At 19.8% G+C, this 26,305-nt stretch overlaps 2 protein-coding genes across 2 annotated transcripts; one reads left to right on the top strand and one right to left on the bottom strand.

Moving 5' to 3' along the window:
• Positions 1 to 1,467: 1,467 nt before the first annotated feature.
• Bm17311 (Uncharacterized protein) lies at positions 1,468 to 23,397 on the bottom strand (the record flags this gene model as incomplete). Its single annotated transcript, XM_043076071.1, has 7 exons — positions 1,468 to 1,556; positions 3,023 to 3,126; positions 3,880 to 3,946; positions 6,364 to 6,456; positions 9,061 to 9,223; positions 12,628 to 12,748; positions 23,288 to 23,397. The coding sequence occupies 7 exons, from the start codon at positions 23,395 to 23,397 to the stop codon at positions 1,468 to 1,470; spliced, it is 747 nt and encodes a 248-aa protein (XP_042932005.1).
• A 1,813-nt stretch (positions 23,398 to 25,210) lies between these two features.
• Positions 25,211 to 25,611, top strand: Bm17310 (Uncharacterized protein; the record flags this gene model as incomplete). Its single annotated transcript, XM_043076070.1, has 2 exons — positions 25,211 to 25,236; positions 25,488 to 25,611. The coding sequence occupies 2 exons, from the start codon at positions 25,211 to 25,213 to the stop codon at positions 25,609 to 25,611; spliced, it is 150 nt and encodes a 49-aa protein (XP_042932004.1).
• Positions 25,612 to 26,305: the final 694 nt, after the last annotated feature.

Below are 26,305 nucleotides of genomic sequence, written 5' to 3'. Positions count from 1 at the left end.
TTTATTCATTTATCTCACATTATAGAGTCAAAAAGTTAAGAGTTATTTTTAGAAACTTTTTTGATCTTTCTATCATTTATAATTCCTTAAATTGTATAATTTGACTCTAAAGAATACATTCGAAATATCATTACAATTGCATAAGCTTCTAAATTTTTTTATAATGTTTGCATGAAATTTTAAACATCTATAAATTGTGTATATTAATTTATACATATATTTGTATTCCTGTGTCTCTATCTATTTTTCTACTTATTTATATGAGAACTAATGTAAAATAAAAATGACACATGAAATAAGCAATGTCGTATTTTGTTAAAATTGTCATTTTAAATAATGCAATAAGCTGAAATAGTTTTTGCAGTTGTGATGTTATGTTTCTGAAGTAGCACCTAAAAATGAAAAGTAAAATGAAAATCGAAAGCTAAAAATGTGAATAATAACATTGAATTGAATTAATTAATGCTTTAATAAATGTTTAAAAGAAATGAAAATGATTATTTCTTGTTTATAGTATATTAATTCAAAATTACAAAATCTTTCCATCTTTCCATAATCAAAGCAATCAATTTATAACAATTCAAAGGCATTTAGATTGAAATCAAAATATATCATTAAATGAGAAATGTTAAGTTATATTTTTTTTGCTTTTATTCTTTGGTGAAATTTTCCAGTGATTTTTTTTTTTTTTTTGGTGATCAATTAATTATAAATCTTATGTACGATATAATAATACAATGGCTAGAAAAGTATTAAAATTATACGAATGAAAATATTGAATGAAAAAAAAATTTGATATCGATTTAGTGAAATTATTGATTGATCAAAATTTATTTATTTTTCATACTTCCATTAGATCACTGATGGAAATTTTCACTAATTTATTTCAACTAAAAGATCACATTATAATCATTATCAGTGATAATTAATGAGAACTTTTTTCTTGATCTGCGAAATTTAAATTTTGAATTCAACACTAAATGTACCTTTGAAAGAAATATTTTAATACAATATTCAATACCAATGACAAATTTCATTAATCAAATTATCATCAGAAGAAGGAAAAAATTTGGGCTAAAAATTTTGAAGAAAGAATTTATAAGTAATATATTTCATTTATTCATTATTCTATTAAATGAGAAAGACATTATTAAGCTATTTTACAAATAAATGCTTATATAATTCGAAATATTATATAACAAAGTACTTAATTAATTCATTATTACTAAATAATAAAATCATGAAATGAGTGTGAATTTTTGTAAATATTAACAACCTTGCATTAGATTATTTCAAAATTTAGCTTTATTTTATGATTTGAAATAATTTTTGTTAGGTATATCTGATCACATTATCTGATAAAATCACCTACATAAGCCCGCAAATCATTAATGAATATATAAAAAAAAAAAAAATATATGAAATTTTCATAGCAATTTTAGCTAACAAACAGATCAATTGAAATAATTATGCAATTGTGATAAAATACAAAATTATCAATGTTATTGCTGTTAATGATAAATTCAATTGATAATTGCAAGCTGCACCACCACCTTCTGCAAAGAACAAAAAAAAATTAATGAAGAAAAAGAATATTAAAAATTAGTAATTAATTCTCTTAATATAAATTTTTTTCAAAATTTTTATTCTCTCAAAAATATCTTTTAAATAATTCATAACACATTTTTATAATATAACTGATTAATTCATTCATCTATTATAATTTAAAATTACAATAAAAAAAAAAGAGAAATATTTGCTTGTCAAAATTTTTGTGATAAATAAAAAAGAGAAATTTAATTTATTGTTCAGTAATAATAATAATTAATAATAAAATATCTAAATAAAAATATAAAAAAAAAAAAAAAATAATTCATAATACATTTTTTATAATATAACTGATTAATTAATTCGCCTAAAATTTTTGTAATAAAAAAAAAAAAAGATTTTAATTTATTTTTCACCAATAATAATAATAAAATATTTATGCAATATCGTTTCTTTCTTTCTTTCTTTATTTTTTTAACCATTTGTAATATTTGTTAAATTATAATTTTAAAAATATATATTTTATAATGAAGATAAATTGAAGAAAAAAAAAAAAAAAAAAAAGGAAATAATCCCAATTAATTAGCTCATCATTTATTAAAATATTTTTTGTTCATTTAATAATTTAGATTAATCAATGAGCAGGTGTTAAAATAATCGATTATAATTTGAATATCATCTGTCATTATGCTCATATTACAAAAAGCGGTATCCCTTTTTATTTGATGAAATGATTTGTACTACTATAGCTAATCTCTCTCTCTCTCTCTCTCTCTCTCTCTCTCTCTCCTTTTTTTCTTGTTCATATTTTAATAATCATTAATTATTATCATTAATGTATCTATTTATCATTATCTATCTATCATTTTTGCATTTATTAATTTATTTCAAAAATTTCATTCATTCATTCATTGAACATTAAGTGTAATTAAAAATTGAGTTTCAATATAATTTAAAAATTTTTATAAATGTAATTAAAAGTTGAAAAAAAGAAAAATCAGTGTAATTAAAAAAAACTTTATAAATGTAATTAAAAAATAAGAAATTAAAAAAAAAAGCTGTAATTTATAAGTGTGATTAAAAAAAAAAAACTTTATAAAATGTAATTAAACATTAAAAAAGAATAAAAATATGTGTAATTAAAGTTTTTCATAAATATAATTAAAAATTAAAAAAAAAAGAATAAAAATAATAGGTGTAATTTATAAATGTAATTAAAAATTTTATAAATGTAATTAAAAAGTTAAAAAAATAAAAATAAGTGTGTAATTAAGAATAAAATTTATAAATTATAATTAAAAGTTAGGGAATAAATTATAAATGTGATTAAAAAACTTTATAAAACATAATTAAACATTAAAAGGAATAAAAATAAATGTGTAATTAAAAATGAATGCAATTTATAAATTAGAATTAAAAGTTAAAAAATAAATAAATAATTATTTTTATAAGAATTAAAATTTCAATAACTAACCATCATCATCATTATCATCATCTGATATTGCATAACCTTCAGCTGATGATGAATCACTAGTATGAATTATATACAATAATGGTGTTGATACTTCGGCTGAATTCCTGTAAATTTATTATTTCAATTTTCTAATTTAATTTGAAAAAAAATTCTTAAATTTTTGTTCAAATTAAAAAAAAAAAAAAATATTTTATGAGTTTTTACAAACAAAAATTACATCAAAAAAATTTATATTTCATATTTATATATTAATAATACTAAACTAAATTTTTATTCAAATTAAAAAAAAAAACAAAAAAATAAAAGATTTTATAACTTTTTATAGAACAAAAATTACATCAAAAAAATTTATACTTCATATTTCATATTTATATATTAATAATACTAAATTTACTCTCATTTTAAGTTATTTCCCTCTTCCATTTCTATAATTATTGTTGGTTGAATTAATGAGAGTACAGACAATCAATCAGACAATAAAACTAAAATTAAATTAACTCTTAACTCAAGAGTACTAATTATAATTGACAAAAATTGTTGATGTGTAATATTCTTGAATGAAATTTTCATTTTCAAAATCTGAGAGAAAGAATGAAAATAAAATAAACAAAACAAAATCTCAACATTTTTGTGCAATATTTTATAAATTCAAAAATTTCAATAAATAACAAATAGTTTTAAAAATATTTTTAGCTTCGAATTTATTTATCAATTTTTTTTTTCTACGCAATATCTAATAATTTCGAAAATTTTAATGGTTTTTTTAAAATATTTTTAGATTTAAAATTTGTTTATTAATTTGTAAAATTAATTATTAATTCTACAAAAAGAAAACAAAAAAAAAAAAAAAAACTTACTGTAATCGATGCCTAAAATGAGCACTTGAAGGTTCAAAGTAATCATTGAGATTATTATCATCACGATCTGTAAAAATTTATTTTAATTTATATTAATATCAAATTTTTTGTGAATTATTTTAAATCATTTCATTTCATTTCATTTCTTAATCTTTGTTATTGATTTGAATTTAATTTATATTTTTTTTTATTTTTTTTTTCTGTCATTAATTCAACATTTTTTTTCTCTCTCTCTCTCTCTCTCTGTTTCTCTCTCTCTCCCTCAGTGCAATGTAAATTGAAAAAGAAAAAAATTTTCAAATTATAAAATTAAAATTTTACATTAATGAGGTTGTATTTATTTATAAAACACAAAATATATTGACTACTAGAATGATAAATTGTCAACGAAAAGACCTTGAAATTAGCATAATTTTCTAGATTTCTATCATACTTATGGTATTCATTAATTTTAAATTAATCCATATAAGAAGATTTCTCTCTCTCTCTGTCTCTCTCTCTCTCGTATTTGTTTATGATTGCAAAGGTTCTTAAGGATTAAAAATTAAAACTTTAAATTGTCTTTTTATCATTCGTTAAATAATAAATTTTAAAGAACTACTTTTAAATAATAAATTTTGAATAATAAATTTTTTAAATAATTTGGAATAGAATGAAATTGTAAATTTATTATTTATTTTTGAAACTAGTTTAGTTCATTATAAATTAGCAACTAGAATTAAGTTATGTAGTAAAACAAACTACACTGTAGTATGTCATTTATTTATTCATTGAAGTACTATTTATTTAATTAAATAAATAGTGCAGAAAATTAAGAAAGAAATGGAAGGACAACAATAATAAATAATATAATTTATTATTGTTGCATTCTAATTGGGCTCATTATTTATAATTTTTAGCTAAAGCTTTTTGCATTTAATTGATTTTTAGCTAATATTCATTTTGTATTTTTAAATAAATAATAATAATACATTTATTGAAAGAATTTAAAATATTTGCAATCGTTTTTTTTTTTTTCTTTTCTTTAAATCCAATTTAAATTTAAACATTTTTAGAATTGAATTTAAATTAAATGGAAATTTTAATATGAATTAAATTATAAACTTTTAAACATATATGCACATACATTATAATTTCAAACGATTTCTTAGTGCAAAATCAAATATAAATAATTTTTAAAATGTGAAATTTTTTAACAAACATATAAAGAATATGTAAAATGAAATTTTTAAAATGGAATTTATTATTGATTAGCATCCTTATTGACTTATTTCATCAGTATTAGCTATGCTAAATAAATTTATTTTTGTTATTTTGCATAACTTTTCCCCAAATCTTTGAATTAAATTATTTCATTTTATTTCAAATGTATTTTGGAATCTTTCTATAATATTTCTTTCTCTCTTTCTCAAATTTGCTCAAGAATTTACGACAAAATGTTTCAATGAAACAACAACGACAACAACAAAACAACAACAACAACGCAATAACAATAAAACAACAACAATAACATTAACAATAAGCTACTGTCATTAAATAGTACATAAATGAATAAATAATTGTCCTTGGTTTATAACAATGAATTGAATTAAACTTGAAATATGTATGTGTGTGTATGTATGTTTGTGTATGTCTGTGTCTGTGTGTTTGTTTATTTACATATTTAAATTGTTATTGAATATATTCAAATATTATTCGTTGTTCCCTCTATTAACATTATAGTATGACAAATTAAAATTAATATCGTCGTACTATCTTATTTATTTCATTGCACTTTTCAAAGAGATTTTATAAGAGCAATTAAAATGGCTTAATTTGAAGATGGCAATCAGATCATCAAATTTATTTGTTAGAATTTAAAGTATGTAATTAGATTATTACAAATTTTTCGGGTTGTTAAAATAAAGGATGTAACTAGCTTATCACATATTTATCAGGTTGATAAAGTAAAGGATGTAATTGAATTATCACAAGTTTATCAGATTGATAAATTAAGATATGTAATTAGGTTATCACATATTTATCAGGTTGATAAAGTAAAGTATGTAATTAGGTTATCACATATTTATCAGGTTGTTAAAATAATTAAACCCTTAATTTACGGGCAAATAGATGATAAAAGAGAACAAGTGTTCCTGTTAGTCAGTTACACCTGTTCATTTGAATATTATTTGATTGGCATTAACATATATACTTGAGTACTTACTTATTTACTGATACTACTGATACTCATCATACTCTGATATGACATTAACCCATCAATTGATAAGTAATTCATTTCATTTGTTTTTTTGCATTTTTATTACAATCTCATCTACAGGTAATTTAATATCCAAGGTATTATCATTTTAATCCATTTCAAATAAAAGTAAAAGAAATTTCCAAATTGAATATCGCAATAATAATACATCAAAATTTCTCTTTCCATTAAAAACTTTTTTTGTATCTCATTTTTTTTAAAAAAAAAAAAAAAAAAAGTATTACCTGATTGAATTTCAAATTTAATTTTCATATGTTCAGTAGCACATAGACCACCGGATCGCCTATCGATACCTTTTTTGGTACCATCTGAAGTAGCTGAAAAAAACAAAACAAATGTTTTTTATTTTCTTTCTTTATCAAATTTTAAAATTTCACAGTAGTTGAAAATTTTTGATTTACATTCAATTTTGATTTAAGAAATTCTTTTATAAACAAAAAAATTTTAATTTAACATTCTTTAATTAATCAAAATTCATTAATTTTTCTTATTTTAAATTAATTCACTAATTTAAATTTTGCCTAACTATACGAATACTCAAAATTTTTATTCAAATTTTTCAATGAATTAAAAAATAAACAAACTAATTGCTAAAAAAAATATATATATATATATATATATATATATTATATCTAATCCATTTATAACGATATTCTCTGATTAATAAGTGAAAATATTTTTAATATTTCTTTGAAAAGTATTAAATTAATTCAGGTTATTAACTCAGAATTATTTTATAAAAATTTTTCAATAACTTTTTCTCTCTCTCTCTTTCCCTTTCCCTCTCTTTTTTATGAGGTAATTATTTAAAATAAATAAAAGAATGAAAAAAAAAAAAAGAAATTTAACCATCTGTGATTTATCTTTTTTTTTTTTCTGTGTATTATTTAAAAGGAATGAGAAAATGTAAAGAATGTAAGAAAGTGGACATCAGAGTGGTGGACATTGATGACCCAAGGTCAGTTATAGTGGAAAGAATGAAATATGTGAAATGATTGATTCCATTCCTTCCTTTTCTTTATTTTTCAATATTAAATAAAAAAAAAAAAAAAAAAAAAAATTTATTAATAAATAAAAAAAGTTTTTTTTTTTTGTTAATATATTAATAAATTTCGATTTTTTTTTTTTTTTTCATTTAATAAATTTTATTCTACTAAAACAAATGCAAAAATGAAAGAAATTTATCACAAAATAATTGTAAAAATGAAAAAAAATTAAATTTTTTTTTTTTTAATTATTACAAAATTTTTTTAAAATTAATTTTAACAATTATATTAGACTAATTATTCTCATTTTTTTTTTCTTTCTTTCATTTTAATGCTTAGCTTTTCTCCTTTTGTGGTCTCATTAAAGGATTATTTTCTTTGATTATTAATAGTACTAAATGAAAATAAAAGAAAAAAGAATTGTTGCGCAATTGGTAAAAAAAACATCTGTTCTAAATCTTATGCGCATCTTGAGCGCAAATGTACCGACAACCATAAAAATCAAACAATATATTAATAATATCATTAATAAGTGAATGCTAATCATCTTTTGATGATAACAGATTTGTGCTTTATTTCAAATTAAATTTTGTGAAAAAATTTTGGACAAAAAAAAAAAAATTTAATAAAAATTATTTAAATTTATTCGAAAATTAGACAATATAATACATTACAAATTTATGTTATAATATATTAAAGTTTGTTCTTTTATCAAATAATTTAAATGATTATAAATATGAATTAAATTTTTTTTTTCTGATTATCATTTTAACACTCATTTTTATTTTTCTGAGTATTTTCAAATTTTCTAATTAACATTTTAATATTCATTTTTACTTTTTTTTTTGAGTATTTTCAAATTAAAATTACATTATTTTTTTATTTGGAAAAAAAAGTTAAAACTACATTTTGCTTTTATTTGAGTTTTTTGCAAAGAAACAATCATTTAATTTTACTGATAAGATATGAAGTATATGATAAAACGATATTTTTGTCAGTAATTAAAATTAGAAAATTCATTTCAAATTTTACAACTTTATTTGGATTATATCAGCGAATGTAATTTTATAGCAAAAAATTATGTTATAAAATTCAGATGTTCGAGTTAGCTTACAAAAGTGGCAAAGTTAGACTACAAAAATGACAAAATGTAAAGAATTTAAAAAATTTAATAGGAAATTTTGAAAAAAAAAAAAACTTTTTTCTATCATAAAATGCTGCAATTCAAAAGGATTAAATTTCAATATTCTCACGAAAATTTTCACTTTTTTCTTTCAAATTTTTTTGAATAAAAAAAAAAAAAAAAAAAACTTTAATTATGAAAAAAAAAATTTTTAGAGCAAAAATACTAATATTTATTACATAATATAAAATCAAATAATAATACATTTGCGCTTTTTTTTTTTTGCGCAATATTAAAATTAGCAATTTTTTTTTTAAAAAAAAAAGAAAAGAGGAAAATGAAATGCGAATAATCAATATTCTCGAATAATAATTGATATTCTCGAATGATCGATATTCTTTCCATTTCCCTCAATTGAACGATCGTTCAATTCTGTGACAATGGCACATTTCACTTCCTCTCAATTTTTATTTTGTGAAATAATTTTCATTAAAAGTTAAATGTGGCATAAATGTGACATTTTTTTTTTTTTTTATTTTCATTCTTTCATGAATTTCATTAGAAATTATCAATGAGCAAGGTTAAATGTTAAATTTAGACAATAAAAGTGCAAATAGTATATTTCCTTGTTATTTTTTATAAAGAAATTAAAATTTTGAAATAATTACATTTTTAACATTTATAATTGCTAATTTATTTTTTACTTTTCTATGCAACTATTTCAAATTATAATTAATTTATTCATAATTAAAATTTAAAAAAAAATAAATTTTCATTTTCTTGAAAAAAAAAAAAAAAAGAGAAAGACTTACTGATAAAATAATAACTGTGGCCTGGTTTGAATTCTAATGCACCGGGAAGTGGTGAGAAATCTCGAAAAACAATACTGATTGAGGATTGTTGTCTTGGAGTTTGACAAACACCAATTAATCTTTCATTTAACAATTGACAATTTTCATAACCATTTTGTGATACCTTAAAAAAAAAAAATTTTTTTTTTTTTTTTGTAGGATAAATAAAATAAAACTAAAATAATAATTTTTATGTTTAATTTAATTTTTTTTTTTGTTGTTGTTGTTTATTTATTAATTTATTTGTCAACATACAGTATAGCTGAGGTAGTACAGTGTGATATTTGACAATTTTTAAATTTAGATATAAAAAATTAAAATAATTTAAATCACTAAAAATAAAAGCTTTAAAATTGATTGCATTCATATATTTTTTATCATTTACTTCTTTACCTTTTGACCTTTCATTTTATTTCAATATTTGTAGAGAGAGAGAGAGAGAGAGAGAGAGGGAGAGAGGTAGTTTGTAATGACAAAGAGAGGGAAAATAAATTAAAAATTCATTTATTCTTCTTGATTTTTCTTTTTTCTTCTTTACCTGAAATAATATCATTCCTGATCCTGTTTTTTAATTTTAATTCATTCCATCTTTCTCTTTTTTTTTCATACTTCAAATTAATAAATGTATAAAATAAAATGAAAGGTCAAAGAGAGACGGAATAAAATGATAAAAGTGCATAACCCAACCAATTTATTATCTTTTAGTCATTTAACAAACAATTTTACCGGTGGTTTATTGACCGTATTGTAATAGTTTGTAAAGAGAGAAGTGGAGAGAGAGAGAGGGGCAGAGAGAGAGAGAGGGAGAGAGAGAGGGAATGAATTAAATAGAAATGTATCGAGAAATAGTAATTAATCCCAAGGATCAACAAGCAATAATTTTGTCGATTTTATGAGCTCTTTGATCGGTTTATGACATTACTATAAACCAAAACTTTCACAATCACTTTCCTATCATTTCAAATTTTACATTTACACCGGAAGTTTCATTGAGATATGCTAAAAGATAATTTCTAAAGATTGAAAAAGAAAAAAAAAATTAAACAAAATTTAAAATTTTTGGACAGAAACTAAATTAAGTATATACTTTTTAATTTTATGAATTTTTTCAAAGTTAAAAAAAAAATTAAAATGATATTCTTGCTATATTTTAGAACAAAAAAAAAAAAAAAAGACAATTTCATTAATTATATAATAATATGATAGAATAAGTTAATTAATTAAGAATAAGTTAATTAATTCCATTATACATCTTATTGCTTTGCCAAATATTTTCAGTACTCAAAGAATAATGCGTTCAGAAATTATCAATGTAACACAATGATTGCATTTTATATCAAAAATAATTGACTTTTTTTAAAAACAAATCAAATTTTACTAAAATTTTGCAAATACAATAATCATTGATTAGTTATCATATATCAAATATATTTCACTTTGTTAGATTCGAAGTTTTTGTTTTTTTTTATTAAACTTTTAATTTTTTAAAGAGAGAATATAAGAGAAATGAAATAATGAAAGGACAAAAAGAAAAAAAAAATCCAATCATTTTATTTTATTTGAATATGTATATGTAAACATCTAAAATCAGTGAAAGTAAAAGTTAATTTAGTAAAGATAGTGTATTTTTTGAAAAAAAGTTACTGAAAAAAGTTCAGTGTATTTTTTATTCCATAAAAAAAAATTCTCACTCATCCATATCAGATTTTATTTTACAAATTGATATCTCATTTTTCGGTATTGCTTTTATCATTTATCGCTTATTCACTTCTATTTGCATAGTTACAAAGGATACAATTCTAAGTTTAAGTTTAAGTCTACTAAATAAGCTTAAATGCTATCAATCAAAATAGGCAAACACATGTCGATTATTTATTTTACAGTAGTATCTAATGATACGGTTTAAACAGATGCTTCAAACAATTTAGCTAAGGACAATTGCTATGTAGTTTGATAGATCTTTGATGAAGAAGGATTGAACTCTCGAATAATGGAATGGTGAGACGAATAATCTGACAATGTATTTATGATAATGGAATAGTGGGACGAATAATCTGACAATGTATTTATGATAATGGAATAGTGGGACGAATAATCTGACAATGTATTTATGATAATGGAATGGTGAGACGAATAATCTGACAATGTATTTATGATAATGGAATAGTGAGGCGAATAATCTGACAATGTATTTATGATAATGGAATGGTGAGACGAATAATCTGACAATGTATTTATGATAACGGGATAGTGATGAGACGAATAATCTGACAATGTATTTATGATAATGGAATAGTGAGACGAATAATCTGACAATGTATTTATGATAATGGAATGGTGAGACGAATAATCTGACAATGTATTTATGATAATGGAATGGTGAGACGAATAATCTGACAATGTATTTATGATAATGGAATAGTGGGACGAATAATCTGACAATGTATTTATGATAACGGGATAGTGATGAGACGAATAATCTAGCGTTACTTTATGTCGTCTATTTCATTTCAATTTATTTTAAACAATTGATAGCAGATAATATTAATGAATTTAATGAACTGATTTCAAATGTTGCACTCTTTTTTAGTTGAAGGAAATGATAGCAAGAGATTCCAGAAATTAGACTTTAAATGCTTATCAGAACATCTTATCAGATCAGCAATTGATAGCAAGAGATTAGCTGGCTAATACTATCTAAGAAATTAGATTTTAAATGCTTATCAGAACATCTTATCAGATCAGCAATTGATAGCAAGAGATTAGCTGGCTAATTTTATCCCAGAAGTTAAATTTTAAATGCTTATCAGATTAGCAATTGATAGCAAAATGAGCAAAATCAATGAGTAATTTGGCTAATAGAGCACAAAAAAACAATTTTTTAAATCTAATTTCTATCAAATGCTATTTTATTTTAAATTATTTTCTTGTTTTTGTTTTGCATACAATTTTAATTAATTAAGTGATAAATAGCAAAAAAAAAAAAAAAAAAACTTGCATATTTGCTATTTCTAATCAATTTTAAATGCAAAAATAAATAATTCCATTAAAAAATTTAATGAGCAAAAAGCAATACTTCAATTCATTTATTATTTCTTTGCAAATCTTTTTATTTTTTTTTTGATAATTTAAAATTATTTAAAATTGAAAATTCAATAAATTTTGGTGAAATAAATTTTGACATTAATTGTACAAATTGAAATGCTAAAATATATCATCAAATTAAATGTATAATTGTATTAACATTACTGTAAAAATAGCTCAAAAATTTAGAATTCAAATTTAATTTAAATATATTTACTATTTCATTTCAAATTTGTAAATCAATTAAAAATTTTGATAAATTCTTTTTTTTTAAAAAAAAAAAGCAATAATAATAAAAAACAAACAAATGTTTATTAAAATAAGTGCAAAAAAGAATTAAATTTGAAGAAAAAAATTTTTTTTTTTCTCAAATATTTAAAATTAAATTTATTTCATTAATTTGCAAAATTGACAAATTAAAAAAAAAAAAAAAAAAAAACTTACAGCATATAATTTTGTATATTCATATGATATTTGTGGATTGGTAGTTGGCAAAGGACAAATAATTGTCACACGATCGAGTAACTTTACTGACATTACGTGATCTGTATTACTTATATCAAACCTGAAATTATAAATATTTCTTTTTTCTTTTTTATAATTTTAAACTTCTGCTTGAAATTTATAATTTTTATTCAATTATTTTAAAAAAATTTTAATTATTTGTTGAAATATTTTTTTTTTGTTAGTTAAAAATTTTGAACATTTTTTTCATAGTCACTAACTAAAATCAATTCAAAATTTTTATTCCAAAAAAAAAAAAAAAAACTTTTAAAATTTCAGTGTAAATAACAAATGTTAGAATGAATTTTTTAACATTTTCATAAAATTTGAAAGAATTTTTTTCGGTTGAAAACATTTTTTTCTTTTTTTCTTGTAACTGTCAAAAAAAAAAAAAAAAAAAGAAAGAAAAATTTTTTCTTTTTTGTCCTAAAATTTATTTAAAAATTCATTTCTTTTCCTTTTTTAATTAGTATAATATTAAATTTTGTGAAAAATTAAGCAAATAAATTTTTGAATGTAAATTTGTAAATGCTAAATTTGATAGAAATATAAATGTTAGCAAAATTTATTACCCATCGTGAAATTTAACTTTAACCTTTTTCAAATTGTTTAATAGCTAATAGACTATGGTAGCAGTTGTTCCACCTTTGAACAACAAAAGAACAAAAGTTTAATTCAATGTGTCTTCTTTACTTGTCACTAATATCTATCACACATCAATTTAATTTCAAATAATTTTTTTTTTCTTTTACAAATGTAATTCATTTTAACTTATATATTATTTTACTAACTAATATATCAATCTAATTTGATTAGCTAAATATATCAAAATTTTACAAATATTTCAAAAAAGAAAAAAGAAATGAAAGTTTGCAACGAATATTAGAAATATTAGAAAAATTAAAATTAAAAGCTTTTTTTTTTAAAAAAAAAAAGAAAAGAAAATGAATAAAATAAATAAATCAAATGGGATAAGATAGATAAATAAAATATTAAAAAAAGTAAACTATCTGAATTATTTAAATTATATAAAAAAGCATCAGGAATATAAATAAGAATAATTTGATTTAAATTTAATTTAATTTAAAAAAATATGTAACTTAATTTAAAAATATCTAACTTTGAAATTAAGTTAGAAATTACCATATTTTTATTGTTATTATTATTTTTTTCTTTTTTTTTTTTTTTTAAAAAAAAAGCAAATCATAGATTTATCATTTTTAAAACAAATACAAGCATTTGCAAATTATTACAATACATAAATAATAGGAAAGAAATGAACTTTTAATAATTATAATTATATCAATTAATGAGTATTTAAATAAATTACAAATTAAAACTTAAAAATTTTTTTAGATTATAACAAATTGAAATTAAACACATTTTCCATTAATAATTCTTATAATTCGAATAATTATTTATCGTTGAGAATAATTTAAAAATTAATTTGCTTTCTTGTTGATTCTTTTGTACACTTATTTTTTTTTTTTCTTTCAATGATTTAAAATTTAATTTCTTCCTTCATCTAACATTTTAAACTATATTTAATTAAATGAAAAAAAATTTTATAAACTTTTTTAAATTTAACAAACAATTTAACCCCCCCTTCACCCACCCCCCTCCCCCTCCCCCCCCAAAATTTTTTGATATTTATTAATGTATGTATTATATGTGTGTGCAATGAACTGTTCACAACATTATGAACAGATTATAAAAGATGATAAATAATAACATTTGAAGGACAACAAAAAGAAAGAAAGCACCGATCATTGATTATATTTATATTAATACTCTTTTTAGAAATAAATAAAATAAATTCAAAGAAAAAACAAAATCAATTTTAAAATTTAAAATAAGTTCAAAAAAGAAGGAAAAAAAAACGAAACCTAAACTATCGATTAATTTATCAAATAAAAAAATATAATAAAAATTATAAATTACAATAATAAACATAAATTTGATTAAATTCGATTAAAAAAAAAAAAAATAATAATATTTTTGATTAAATTATAATCAATTATATTTATCAATTTTTTTCATAATATTAATTTAATTTTATTACAAATAAAAAAAGAAAACAATAATGATTGATAATTATAAGATTCTTAAAATAGCTATTATTTGATGACTATTTTATTCATCTTAAAACGATGAGAGAGAGAGAGGGAGAGAAAGAGAAAGAGAGAGAGAGATGATATTATTAATATTGACTGATAGTTTGTAAATAGTGTTGACAGGAAAGATCGGTAACAAGAGGTCATCCAGGAGGTAGGTATGTATAATTGACCGTATAATAATTGTCAAAGGTATATTAACCAGGTAAATGCATCTGAAATTGTTCAAACGTATAAATGGCATAGTTAGTTATTAAATAAATAAATTAGTCTAACTTATTTATTTACAAAAGTAATTATGTAAGATTAAGAAAAGAAGTATTAAATACCAAAAATAAATATTTGAAAATTAAAAAAAAAAAAAATGAACAATTAAATTTTTAAAATTTTGATTATAAATTTTATTTAATTTTTACAATTTGCTCGTTTTTTTCTTTTTCTTCTTTTCCATTGAAATTTTCATATAAATGAAATAATTTAGTTCTACAGTAAAATGAATGAACAGAACAGATTTAAAATTGAAACCGGAAATTAATGATTCGTAATCAACAGGAAGAAAAAAGAAAAAAAAGAAAAGAAAAGAAGAAATGATTGATAGCATATCCAAATGGTAATTAGCATATGCAAACAATGCAAAATGCAAAGAGAAGAGGTACTTTTTAAATGAAAAGAATATTTAATATTCGCATATTTTATATCATTTGCTATCATTGTTTATCATCAATCAATTTAATCACTAAATTTTAGCAAACTGATATCATTTATCATTTACTGTTTGCTATTTTTAAATCATTGTTAAAATTTTAATTATCATTTACTACAACTATTATCATCGCTGTTACTATCATTAATTTAAATTTCAAAAAAAAAAATTAAAGATTATCGAATGTAAGTCGTTCAATATGTTTATGAAAAATTAAAGATTTATCTAATCTATAGCATTTATACTTTTTTTTTTTTTAAAGTATAAATGTTAAAATTTAATTAATTTAATTAAATAACTTTTCTTTTTGTTTGTTTGTTAGATAAATTTTGATATTAATTATATTTCATTGATTAATTTTTATTCATTTCATTTCATTTTTTTTTTTTTTTTGATGTTAATTAAATGTTATTAATTATTAACTTTTCCCCTTTTTTTTTCCTTTTTTTTTTTTTTAATAAATTCAAAAGTTTGCAATGAATGAAATGATTGACAGTAAATATATGATAACTTTGATAATGCTATTCTGTGATCGCTGATAATGAATTCTTCGATGATAACCTTGATTGAGTAAGATGAAAAGAAAGATCACAGCATGATGTCTAAGCTAATAAATCATTCAACTACCGTATAAAAGGAATGACAGTGTCATCCTTTTGTCATATCAGAAATGGTATGTCAAAGTTCAATTTTACATCCACTGATTGTAAATATTTAAAAATTTCTACTTTTAATTTTCTATTAAATTTATCAAAATTTGAAATTTGATAACATTTCAAAAATTTATTTATTTATTTATTTTTTACAAATATATTAACATTAGCATTGTACTGCTATCTAAATTGTAAGTTATATTTTATAAAATATAATTAATGTAATACTAAAAATATATAAATATGTTTATATATTTTTAATGAAATAAATATAAATTAAACAGTAAATGATAAGGAAAAAAAGAAAAAAAAAAGGAAGAAAGATCCGGAATAGTAATAAAAATTTGTTTAAATTTTCGGAATATTTTATTTGATTATTCATTTCATGTTATGTGTCTAGGAAAAAAGAAAAAAAGAGAAATAATCTTCGGACGGATGATTTTTATGTTCCACTATTGTCTGAAAAAATCCGGCATTACATGCATTTCCGGAATCGTTTAATTCTTCAATTCAACGAAAAAAAAAAAAAAAAAAAAAAAAACTAAAATGAAATTAAATGAAATGATCGAATGTAAATCATTCAATATCTTAGATTTAGGATAAAATTATATGCTTTTGTGTAATATTGCTGTGTTAATTGAGTTAGTAATCAATTAATTAATTAATTAACTAATTATTCATTGTCAGTAATAACATTTGTTAATTATATCAATTATTGTTTATTCATTAATAAAAGTTTTATTTTATAAAACACATCCTGCTCTTTTTTTTCCCTCATTAGCTAAAATAATTATTATCAAATATTAATCAATAATATTTTTAATTAGCACCGAAAAAAAAAATGATAAATAAATTTAAATTATTTTTTAACACAAATTATTTCAAACATTAATTAGAAAGCATCATTAAACATGATGATATTATAAAGTTAGAATGGAAGGAAGGGAAAATTTAATTTCCATACAATTGTTATTCCATCAAATCAATCCATCCATCCATCCAGCCATCGAGAAAAGCGCAAAATTTTCTTGTAAATAAATAAAGCTAGCTAAAGAGATAAATAAGCTTACTATAAATAGCTTGTAATATATATTTTATCGTGAAAATTATTCAGCAAAAAAAAAAAAAAAAAAGAGAAAAATTTAAATTTATTTGCTTAAAATTATGGAAAAAATTTTTCATTCATATTAAAAAGATAATAAAATTAAAAAACAAAACAAAATAAATAAATAAATATGTTATATATATATTTTTTATCAAATCAACTAATATTTCATAGTTTTATTAGTCATTCTTTCATTTTTTTTTTTTTTTTCCTCTCATAATATTAAAATTTTTTTCTTTCTTTCGTTTTTTCATTAACTTAAAATATTTTAAAAATATGCATAAAAAAGCTTTTTTTTTTTTTCTTTTTAACTTTTCAAGAATTTCATTAATTTGGAAAAAAGAAAAAAGAATTAATTATTAATTTTTTTCAGTTTTTTTTTTTTCATTTTTTGCAGAGAGGGAAAAAATAAAAAAAAAAAAAGGATGAAATAAAAGTTTTAAAATGTGACTTGTAAAAATTCATCAATCCCTTTTTCATCATTCAAAGAATCTAAACTAAGTCTAAGTTAACGATTAATGATTTGCCTTTCTATATATATATAATTGATATATCCTTTCCTCTTATTCAAATCATTCCCTCTCTCTTTCCCTCTCTTTCTCCCTCCCTCTCTACCTCTCTCTCCCTTTCTTTCTTCTTCTTTTTCATTTCAAACAAAGATTTAGCTTCACTTTTCATTTATGAATTTACCACACAATACATGCAGCTAACTAATTCTTCTTCCCTCTCAGCTAATGTATGCTAACAGAAAATGAAAATTAGAAAGTGAAAAATTTTTAAATCTTTAAATTTGGAAAAATTTAATTTAAAAAAAAATTTTAAGTTTAAAATTTGAAAAAAAAAATTTAATTTCATCATTATTCATTATACCAATATAATAATAAATAATAATAATAGTGATAATAATAATAATAATAGTAGTAGTAATAATAATAATAGTAATAGTAGTAATAATAATAATAATAATAAATAATAATAATAATAGTAGTAATAATAATAATAATAATAATAAAATAACTTAAAATGCTAAGAAAAAAAAAATTTTTTTCTCACTTAATTTGTCTAATTTTAATTTAATTCAATGAATTGAAATTACATATAATTTACAAAATTTTTGCTATATGATTGAAATGATCATTTAATTTTAATAAATAATTTTTATTTATGCTAATAATTAACAAAAAAAAAAAAATTCAACAAAACAAAAATTTTAATAAAAATTTTAAAGAATAGTTAGTGCAAGTAGGAAATGACCGTAAGATAAAATTGAAAACCAAATTTGTCTTTCAAACCTTTTTTTTTTTTTATTTTATTTTATAAAATGAGAAAGTGATGAGAGAGAGAGAGGGAGGGAGAGAGAGGGAGAGAGAGAGGGAGAGGGGGAGTAAAGTAGTTTAGTTAAGTATTACATGCTAAAGACTAGTCCGGAAAGGGAATTTTCACTATCATCAAATCATTAGCAAATTTGCACATCAATTCAGAATATGACAAAGGAACACAGAGAGAGAGAGAGAGAGAGGGAGGGAGAGAGGGAGAGAGAAAAAAGAGAAGAAAGAAAAGAGAAATTTAAATTTAAAATGTAATTTTGTTGGTAGAATGTGAAATTTCATCCTCTTTTCAATCATCAAAACTAGTCAATTATTACTTATTCAATTTAACTATGCCATCAAATAACTTTCAAAATTTAAAAAAAAAAAAAAAAAAGAAAAGGAAAAAAAAAAACAACGAAATAATATTTTGCTAAAAATTTGATAAAAGAATAGAATAAAAATATTTCACAAAAATTTTTTTCATTCGTTTAAAATTAATTATAAATTTTTTCTTTTTTTCTCTTTCACTCTCTCTCCCTTTTTTTTTTTTTTTTTTTTGTAAAATAAAAAAGAAAAATGTAAGAAAGAAATGAAATTAGAAGTAGAAAAAAAAAAAAATTAAAATAAATTAATCAAATAAAATTAAATGTTTCTTTTTTTTTAATTTTTTAAAAATTAATTTCATTTTCTCTTTTTTAAAAAAAAAATTAATCTAACTTATATTTTATATTATTACAATTTAATAATATTAAATTCTCGGTCCATTGAGCATTAAAAAAAAGAAAAAAGCTCTTCAAATTAATCGTTTTGGGAAGATTATTTCTCAAGAAAAAAAAAAAAAAAAACATCTGCCTTTGGACTATCTATTAAATTAATCAATAATGCAAAAAAAAAAATGAGAAGAAAAAAGCTATTTACTATTTTAATTCTTAAATTATTCGATTTATTTATTTTTTTAGAATATAAATTTAGAATTAGAAATTTAAATTTAAATAAAAAAAATTTTGTTTTGTTTTTTAACATCAAAATTGCATTTATAAAATTTATAATTTTTTAAAAAAAATATATATAAATTAAAAAATGAAAAACAATTGAGTAAATAGCACTTTTTCTTCTTTTTTTTTTTAAATTAAATAAAACTGATGATAAATTAGTTATTAATTTATACTTTTAATATTATTTAATCAAAAAAAAAAAATAGTTGTTAAATAATTTTCTTAAAAAAATTTTTTTTAACTAAAAAAGAAGAAAGAAATTGTAATATATTATCAAATTTTAAAATTTCTACTATTTATAAAGAAAATTATGCATTCAAATTTCAGTTAATTATTTTGAAAAAGTAAGAAAGAGAGGTAGAGAGGGAGAGGGAGAGAGAGAGAGAGAGAGAAAAATGTAACTTCCATTAAGTAATTAAAATTGACAACTAAAAATGTAGTCCAATAATGGAACTAAATGTAATTCATTACTTATTAGTATTTGAAAATTTGATTATCTTTTCGTTAACTTTATGAAATTTTACTCAAGCAACTAATCCAGTTAATGAGAGTAATAGTAAAGTGTCAAAATATAAATTTTGATAAAATATAAAATTATCAAACAAATGAAAAAGAAACTTTTAGTTAAAGGTTTTAGCATTGTAAACAAAATGGATAGATGATAAAGCATAAGGTTAACATATGGAAATTAAAATGAATTAATTTATCATTTATATTCAATGCTATTTCATTACAAATAAGTAAACAACAATTCATAAATTATAAATTGTTATTTATTTATTTATTCATTCATATTATTTGAAAAAAAAAGGGCAAAAACAAAAGAAAAAAATTTTAAATAGTTTTTGAAAACAATTTTTCTTTTCACACACAAAAAAAAAAATATATATTTTTCTTTTCACACAAAAAAAAAATATATATTTTTCTTTTCCTTTTTTTTTTTTTTTTTGTTATTGCAAAATTAAAAATGAAAATAAAGCAATGATATAATTTTAATATATAAAATAAGAAAAAAGAAAAAAAAAGTAGTTGAATAATTTTTTTTTTTTTTTTTTAAATTATAGTCTGAATTAAATGGAATAAATTTTATTGTAAGAATGAAATTTTTGACAATTTTATTCATTTTTGTTTTTCATTTTTTTTTTAAAAAAAGATTAAATTTTTGTTTGAAAATTAAGTAAATAAATTTAACAAAAATAGAAATCAAAGGTTTGCAAAAAATAAAATAAAATCAACCACTGACTGACTGATTGATTAAATCATTAAATTATAATTTCAAAAAAACAAAAAAAACAAAAAATTCGATTTAAATTTTATTATATAATTTTTGAAATTTTTAATAATCGAATTCGAATTTATTGCTATCTTTTCATTTTCTCACACATTAATTATTGCTAAAAAAAAGTTATTTATCTTCATTGCTAAACAAAAATTTTGCTCAGCAAAATAATTTAATTCTCATAAAATAATATCTTTCGTATCAATTGATCAATGCAATAAGTAATAAATCAAAATTTTTATTCACAAATATGAATTGATCTATTTGATAGAAATTTGAATTAATGATCTATTCATTGAACTGTTCACTAATCTGATTCATTTTTATTATTACTACAAAAAAAAAAAAAAAAAAAAACATACAAACAATGAAAGATTAGTGATGGAAACAGCTGGGAAAATATTCTTTTATCATTTGTATATTTCTTTTTTTGATAATAAATAAATTTATTAGAGGAAAAGATAAAAATGAGAAAAATGAAAGAGAATTTTGCTCTCTGATCTGAAATTTCAAAAAAAAAAAAAAAAGGAAAAAGAAAATCCAAAAATTTTCAAACAATTTTTTCCATAAAATTGTCGCACATATGAGTGAATCGAAAGTAAAAAACATTTATATTTTTCTTTTTTAGTTAAGCAAATATTGTCACATGCAGATGACAGTTCTTTTTTATTTTTCTTTCTCATTTTTCAGCAACAATAATGATAAATAAATATTATAAATAAAATTGATTAAGAAATTTTAAAACTGAAAAATATTGATAGTGAAGTTTTAAATTTATCAGGCATTTGAAAATAAAGTGAAGAAAAAACTTTGAAATATTTTAGCAAATTTTTCAAAAATAAAGTAAATTTTAAATTTTAGTAATTTAGCCGTCAATATTTGGAAGTAAAGTGACGAAAAAACTTTCAAATATTTTAGCAAATTTTTCAAAAATAAAGTAAATTTTAAATTTTAGTAATTTAGCCGTTAATTTAATTAACATTTCAATTATTGTTTATGTATGTAATGATAAAATGAAATGAAAAAAAAAAAAAAAAGTTAATCCAATTTAAGGTCAAACGAATTTCATTTCATTCTTTATGCATTTCAGAAAGAAAAAAAAATTCAACAACCAGTTTTCTTTTTAAATTTCATTTTGCTATAAAAAAAAAAAAAAATCATTTAATTGGAATTTTTTTTTTTTTTTTTTGTGCAAAAGTTAGCGACAAAAAACAAAGAAAAAAAAAACAAAAAATAGAATTTCTCTCTCTTTTTTTTTTAAAAAAAAAAAAAAAGATTTTTTCTTACTTTTGATTGAAATGTTAAAATTCAACGATTTCAATGTTCATTTTAGCTATATTAAATATTTGCTTACAAATAACACAGATTTAATTCTATTTTAATCTTAAAGCTTTTAAAAAAAAAAAGAAAAAAAAAACAAATTAGCTAATTGCAATTAAAAATGAAAAAAAGAAAACTTAAATTGGAAAAAATCTGAAAGAGAAACCGATAAATACGAACAAAAAAAAGAAAAGAAAATTTTCATTTCTTAATCATACCATTAAAAAAAATCATCACTGCACCTGCCGAAATTTGAGAAGTAACCATACTTTTTCCCTCCGTTTTACCCATAAAAAATCCCCAGGTGGTACTCAAAAAAAACCTAGAATTAAACAGGTATGAGGGATCAACATAATTTACCCAATTGTTTACTTAACTTTAAGTGTAATTAGAAGCTCTTAGTAAAACATTACCATCCACATTTAATCGTTGTTAAGAGGCTAGTAAACATGAAATAATCTACCGTAAAGAGTAAACAAATGAATAAATTTTTACAAACAAAACGAAAACGAATCGATAAAATAAATAAATTTATAATATTTTAATTTAAAAAAAAAAAAAAAAGTTAAATGAGAAAATTATGATATTATAAGTTTGACTAACAATAAATTAATTTCTTTTAATCTCTTAAAAAAAAAAAAAAAAATTATTCTAAAAATTATTAAATAAAAATTTATTTTTATTGAAAATTAAACAAAAAAAAAAAAAGAATTCAATTTAAAATAATAATTATTACTATTACTAATCATTTTTTCTTTCTGAAATATTAAATATTATTTATTTAAAGATTATTAGTTTAAAAAAAATATATTTATTATATTTCAAAAATTTGCGTATTATTTATTATATCATAAAATTTAATTAATCATTCAAATTTCTAAAAGTTATCACATTTTAAAATTTCAAATTTAATTAACCATTAAAATTTTCATCACATTTAAATGCTACCATATTTCAAAAATTTAAAGCTTAATTAATCATTAAAATTGCTTATTATATTTTGAAATTGCTATTTTTTTAAAATTTCAAAGCTTAATTAATCATTAAAATTTCTATTATACTTTAAAAGTATCATATTTTAAAATTTTAAATTTACAAAAAAAAAAAAAAAAGAGACTTACATTTGATTAGTACTATTCCAGTAGATATCTGGAAGACGACGTGCTTCAACAATATGATAATAATCACTGATTATATCCAGTAGTAATAGAATGATAAGATTGATTAGCATGACGAAAAGTCGTCATTGAATGTATTCAAATTTAAAAACAAAAAAAAAAAAAGGAAAAGAAAAAATAAAATAAAAAAAAAAACAAAAATAATTTTATTCGTTTCTTTAATAATTATTAAATAGCAGTAAAATTGTTTATTAATTTGATTTCATCTCTACCAATTTATCAATTTTCTTTCTTTGAAACCTGAAATTAATCATTCATTTATTTTATTGCAATAATAATAATAAAAAAAAATGAAATGTAATACGATTAATTATTATTTGTTTCGAATTGATAACGATTTAGCATATAACATTTGCAAATAATATAATAACTATAAATTAAAAGTATTTTATCAAAAAAAAAAAAGAAATTGAAAATTTTTAATCAAAAAATTTTTTATTAAAACTAATTAAATTCATTTTTTTAATTACAATTTATGCAAATTTTGATGCTAATTAATTATGTAACATATTATTGCTTCACAAATTATCGCCGATCGTTTAATTTGAATAAAAGCAATTGCAATGCAATTAATTATAAAAGTGAGAGCATAAAACAAAATGATTTATAGGAAATTGAAAAATCGCAATATTACTATTTCGTGACAACGGATTACGGATTACATCCGTTCCGGAACACGAATAGAACTAATCCATCATTATTACAGATTGAATTTGTTAACCCTAGCAACCCTGTAACTTAATCATTTTCTAACAAATTCTACCAAAATCCTAGAACTTAATTATTCAAAAAAAAAAAAAAAAATTTAAATATCAATAAATTTTTTTCAATTTTTTTTTTTAAATATTAATATTACATTCACCAACATAGTTAGAAAGCAATTTAACTATTTCGCTCACTTAAAAAAATTGACAAAAAGTAAAAATAAAAAAATGGACTTTAAATTAAAATTATATTCCAACTAAAACAGTGTACTTTATAAGTATAAATAAAAATTTTTCTACGTGAAAAATTAAGGTCTATTTTTGATACAAATTTGTTAAACTAAAAAAAAAAAAAAAAAAAAAAAAATAATTGAATAATTGAAATGGTTAAACATTATTTGTTTAATCTAATTTCAATTTTTTAACTCGTATATACGTCATTATGACTTTGTTGAAAGAATGAAATTAAATGATAAACTTTTATCATTTTATAAAATTAAAAAAAAAACTCCATCATCTTCCTCATCAGAATGATTTTTGATATAATTTTCAAATTAATTATAAAATCACTCAAAATTATGCCTTTTAATTCAAAAAGAGAAAAGAAAAAATGACGAAGAATTAGGATTTTTGAATACTTTTTCATACTTTTTTTTTTTGGAAGATTTCACTTAATTCAATTAGATATTATGCAAAAATATATAAATAGGTCATAAAATTTTATTTAAAAAAAAAAAAAAATGAAAAAAACTATATAATAAATGAACTAAAATGTCGACAATGACCTCATTTTTATGTTTCACCGTCACCTTTTCATCTCAACTTCATCATCCGATTAAAATTTATTACCGCTCCTTTTTTTTTTGTAAAAATGGTTGGAACAGTGTTCTTTTTCAAATCATAAAATATAAACATAAAAAAAAAAAATGTAAATTTATTTTTTTTTTTTTTTAAATAAGTAATAGGAAATGAAAATGTTAGAGTACAAAGTGATTATTTTCATTCGTTTTTTTTTTTTTTTTTTTTTTCCCCTTTCTACCTTACAATTCCTCTATATCATTTCATGCTAGTAGTTGCTTTAAATTTAATTAAATTTCATTATCTTTTTTTCATCTTAATTTATTCACTCATTTCTCATTTCAAGTTATGTCATAAAATATTGATGAAAAGCGCTTTACATTCGCTAAAGTAATTACTCCTTTTTTTTTTTTTTTTCCTTTTAATAGCTAAAGTTTGATCTTTAAATTCATTTTAAAACTTAAATATTACAATTATTATTATTATTATTATGAATAAATTATTTTTTGCATTACATACCTACTAGCAACATCAAAGTTTAATTAATTAAACATTTCAAAAATTAGTGATTCTAAAAATATAACAATAACACTACTATAATTTGAACAATTGAAAAATGATATTAATAAACGATCAATCAGTATAGATATCAGCCCTAGACGGAAACAACGGATAACAAAGCGGCATGTCAACGATTTGAAAGTAATGAACGGACGACGGATAGACACGGACGGACGGACGGACACATTCCCATCTAACAACTGAGGCGTGGCTTTTCAAATTCATTCTCTGCGCAATAGTCACGCCCCGAAGATTACATTGCTGTTATTATTATTATTATCATTGTTACTATTAGTATCATTATTATTATTATTATTATCATTATTACTATTATTATTATAGTCGTAATATAATTTATAATGTATTAAATAGTGGTCTTATTATTATTACTATTATTATGGTCGTAATATGATTTATAATATATTAAGTACTGTTACTATTATTATCATTATTACTATCATTATAATCGTAATATAATTTACAATATATTAAATAGTGGTGTTATTATTATTACTTAATTAACAATTGATAATAATAATAATAATTAGTAATAATATTATTGATAACAATGATAATAAAATAATAATAATATTAATAACAATGATAATAAAATAATAATAAGAATGAATAGTAATCATAATCATAACAACAATAAATATTAGTATCAGTATGATTGTTAACATTAATTACTACTGAAATAAACAATTATACAAAATTTTAACTTTAGCGATATTATGATAAAATGGAAATAATTGTGGTGTAATATCTTATATTTCAAAGGCATATAAGTTAATTTGAAAAAAAAAAAAAAAAAGAAAAGAAGAAAGAAATTTTCTAAAATTTAGTTCAATACAAAAATGGTGATAAATGATAGAATGACGAGAAAATTTTCGTCAGT

This window comes from Brugia malayi (genome assembly GCF_000002995.4).
Source record: "Brugia malayi strain FR3 genome assembly, contig: Bm_v4_Chr1_scaffold_001, whole genome shotgun sequence".
Classification (NCBI taxonomy): domain Eukaryota; kingdom Metazoa; phylum Nematoda; class Chromadorea; order Rhabditida; family Onchocercidae; genus Brugia; species Brugia malayi.
Note: the sequence above shows the minus strand (reverse complement) of the source record. Positions and strands in the feature narration are given on the sequence as shown.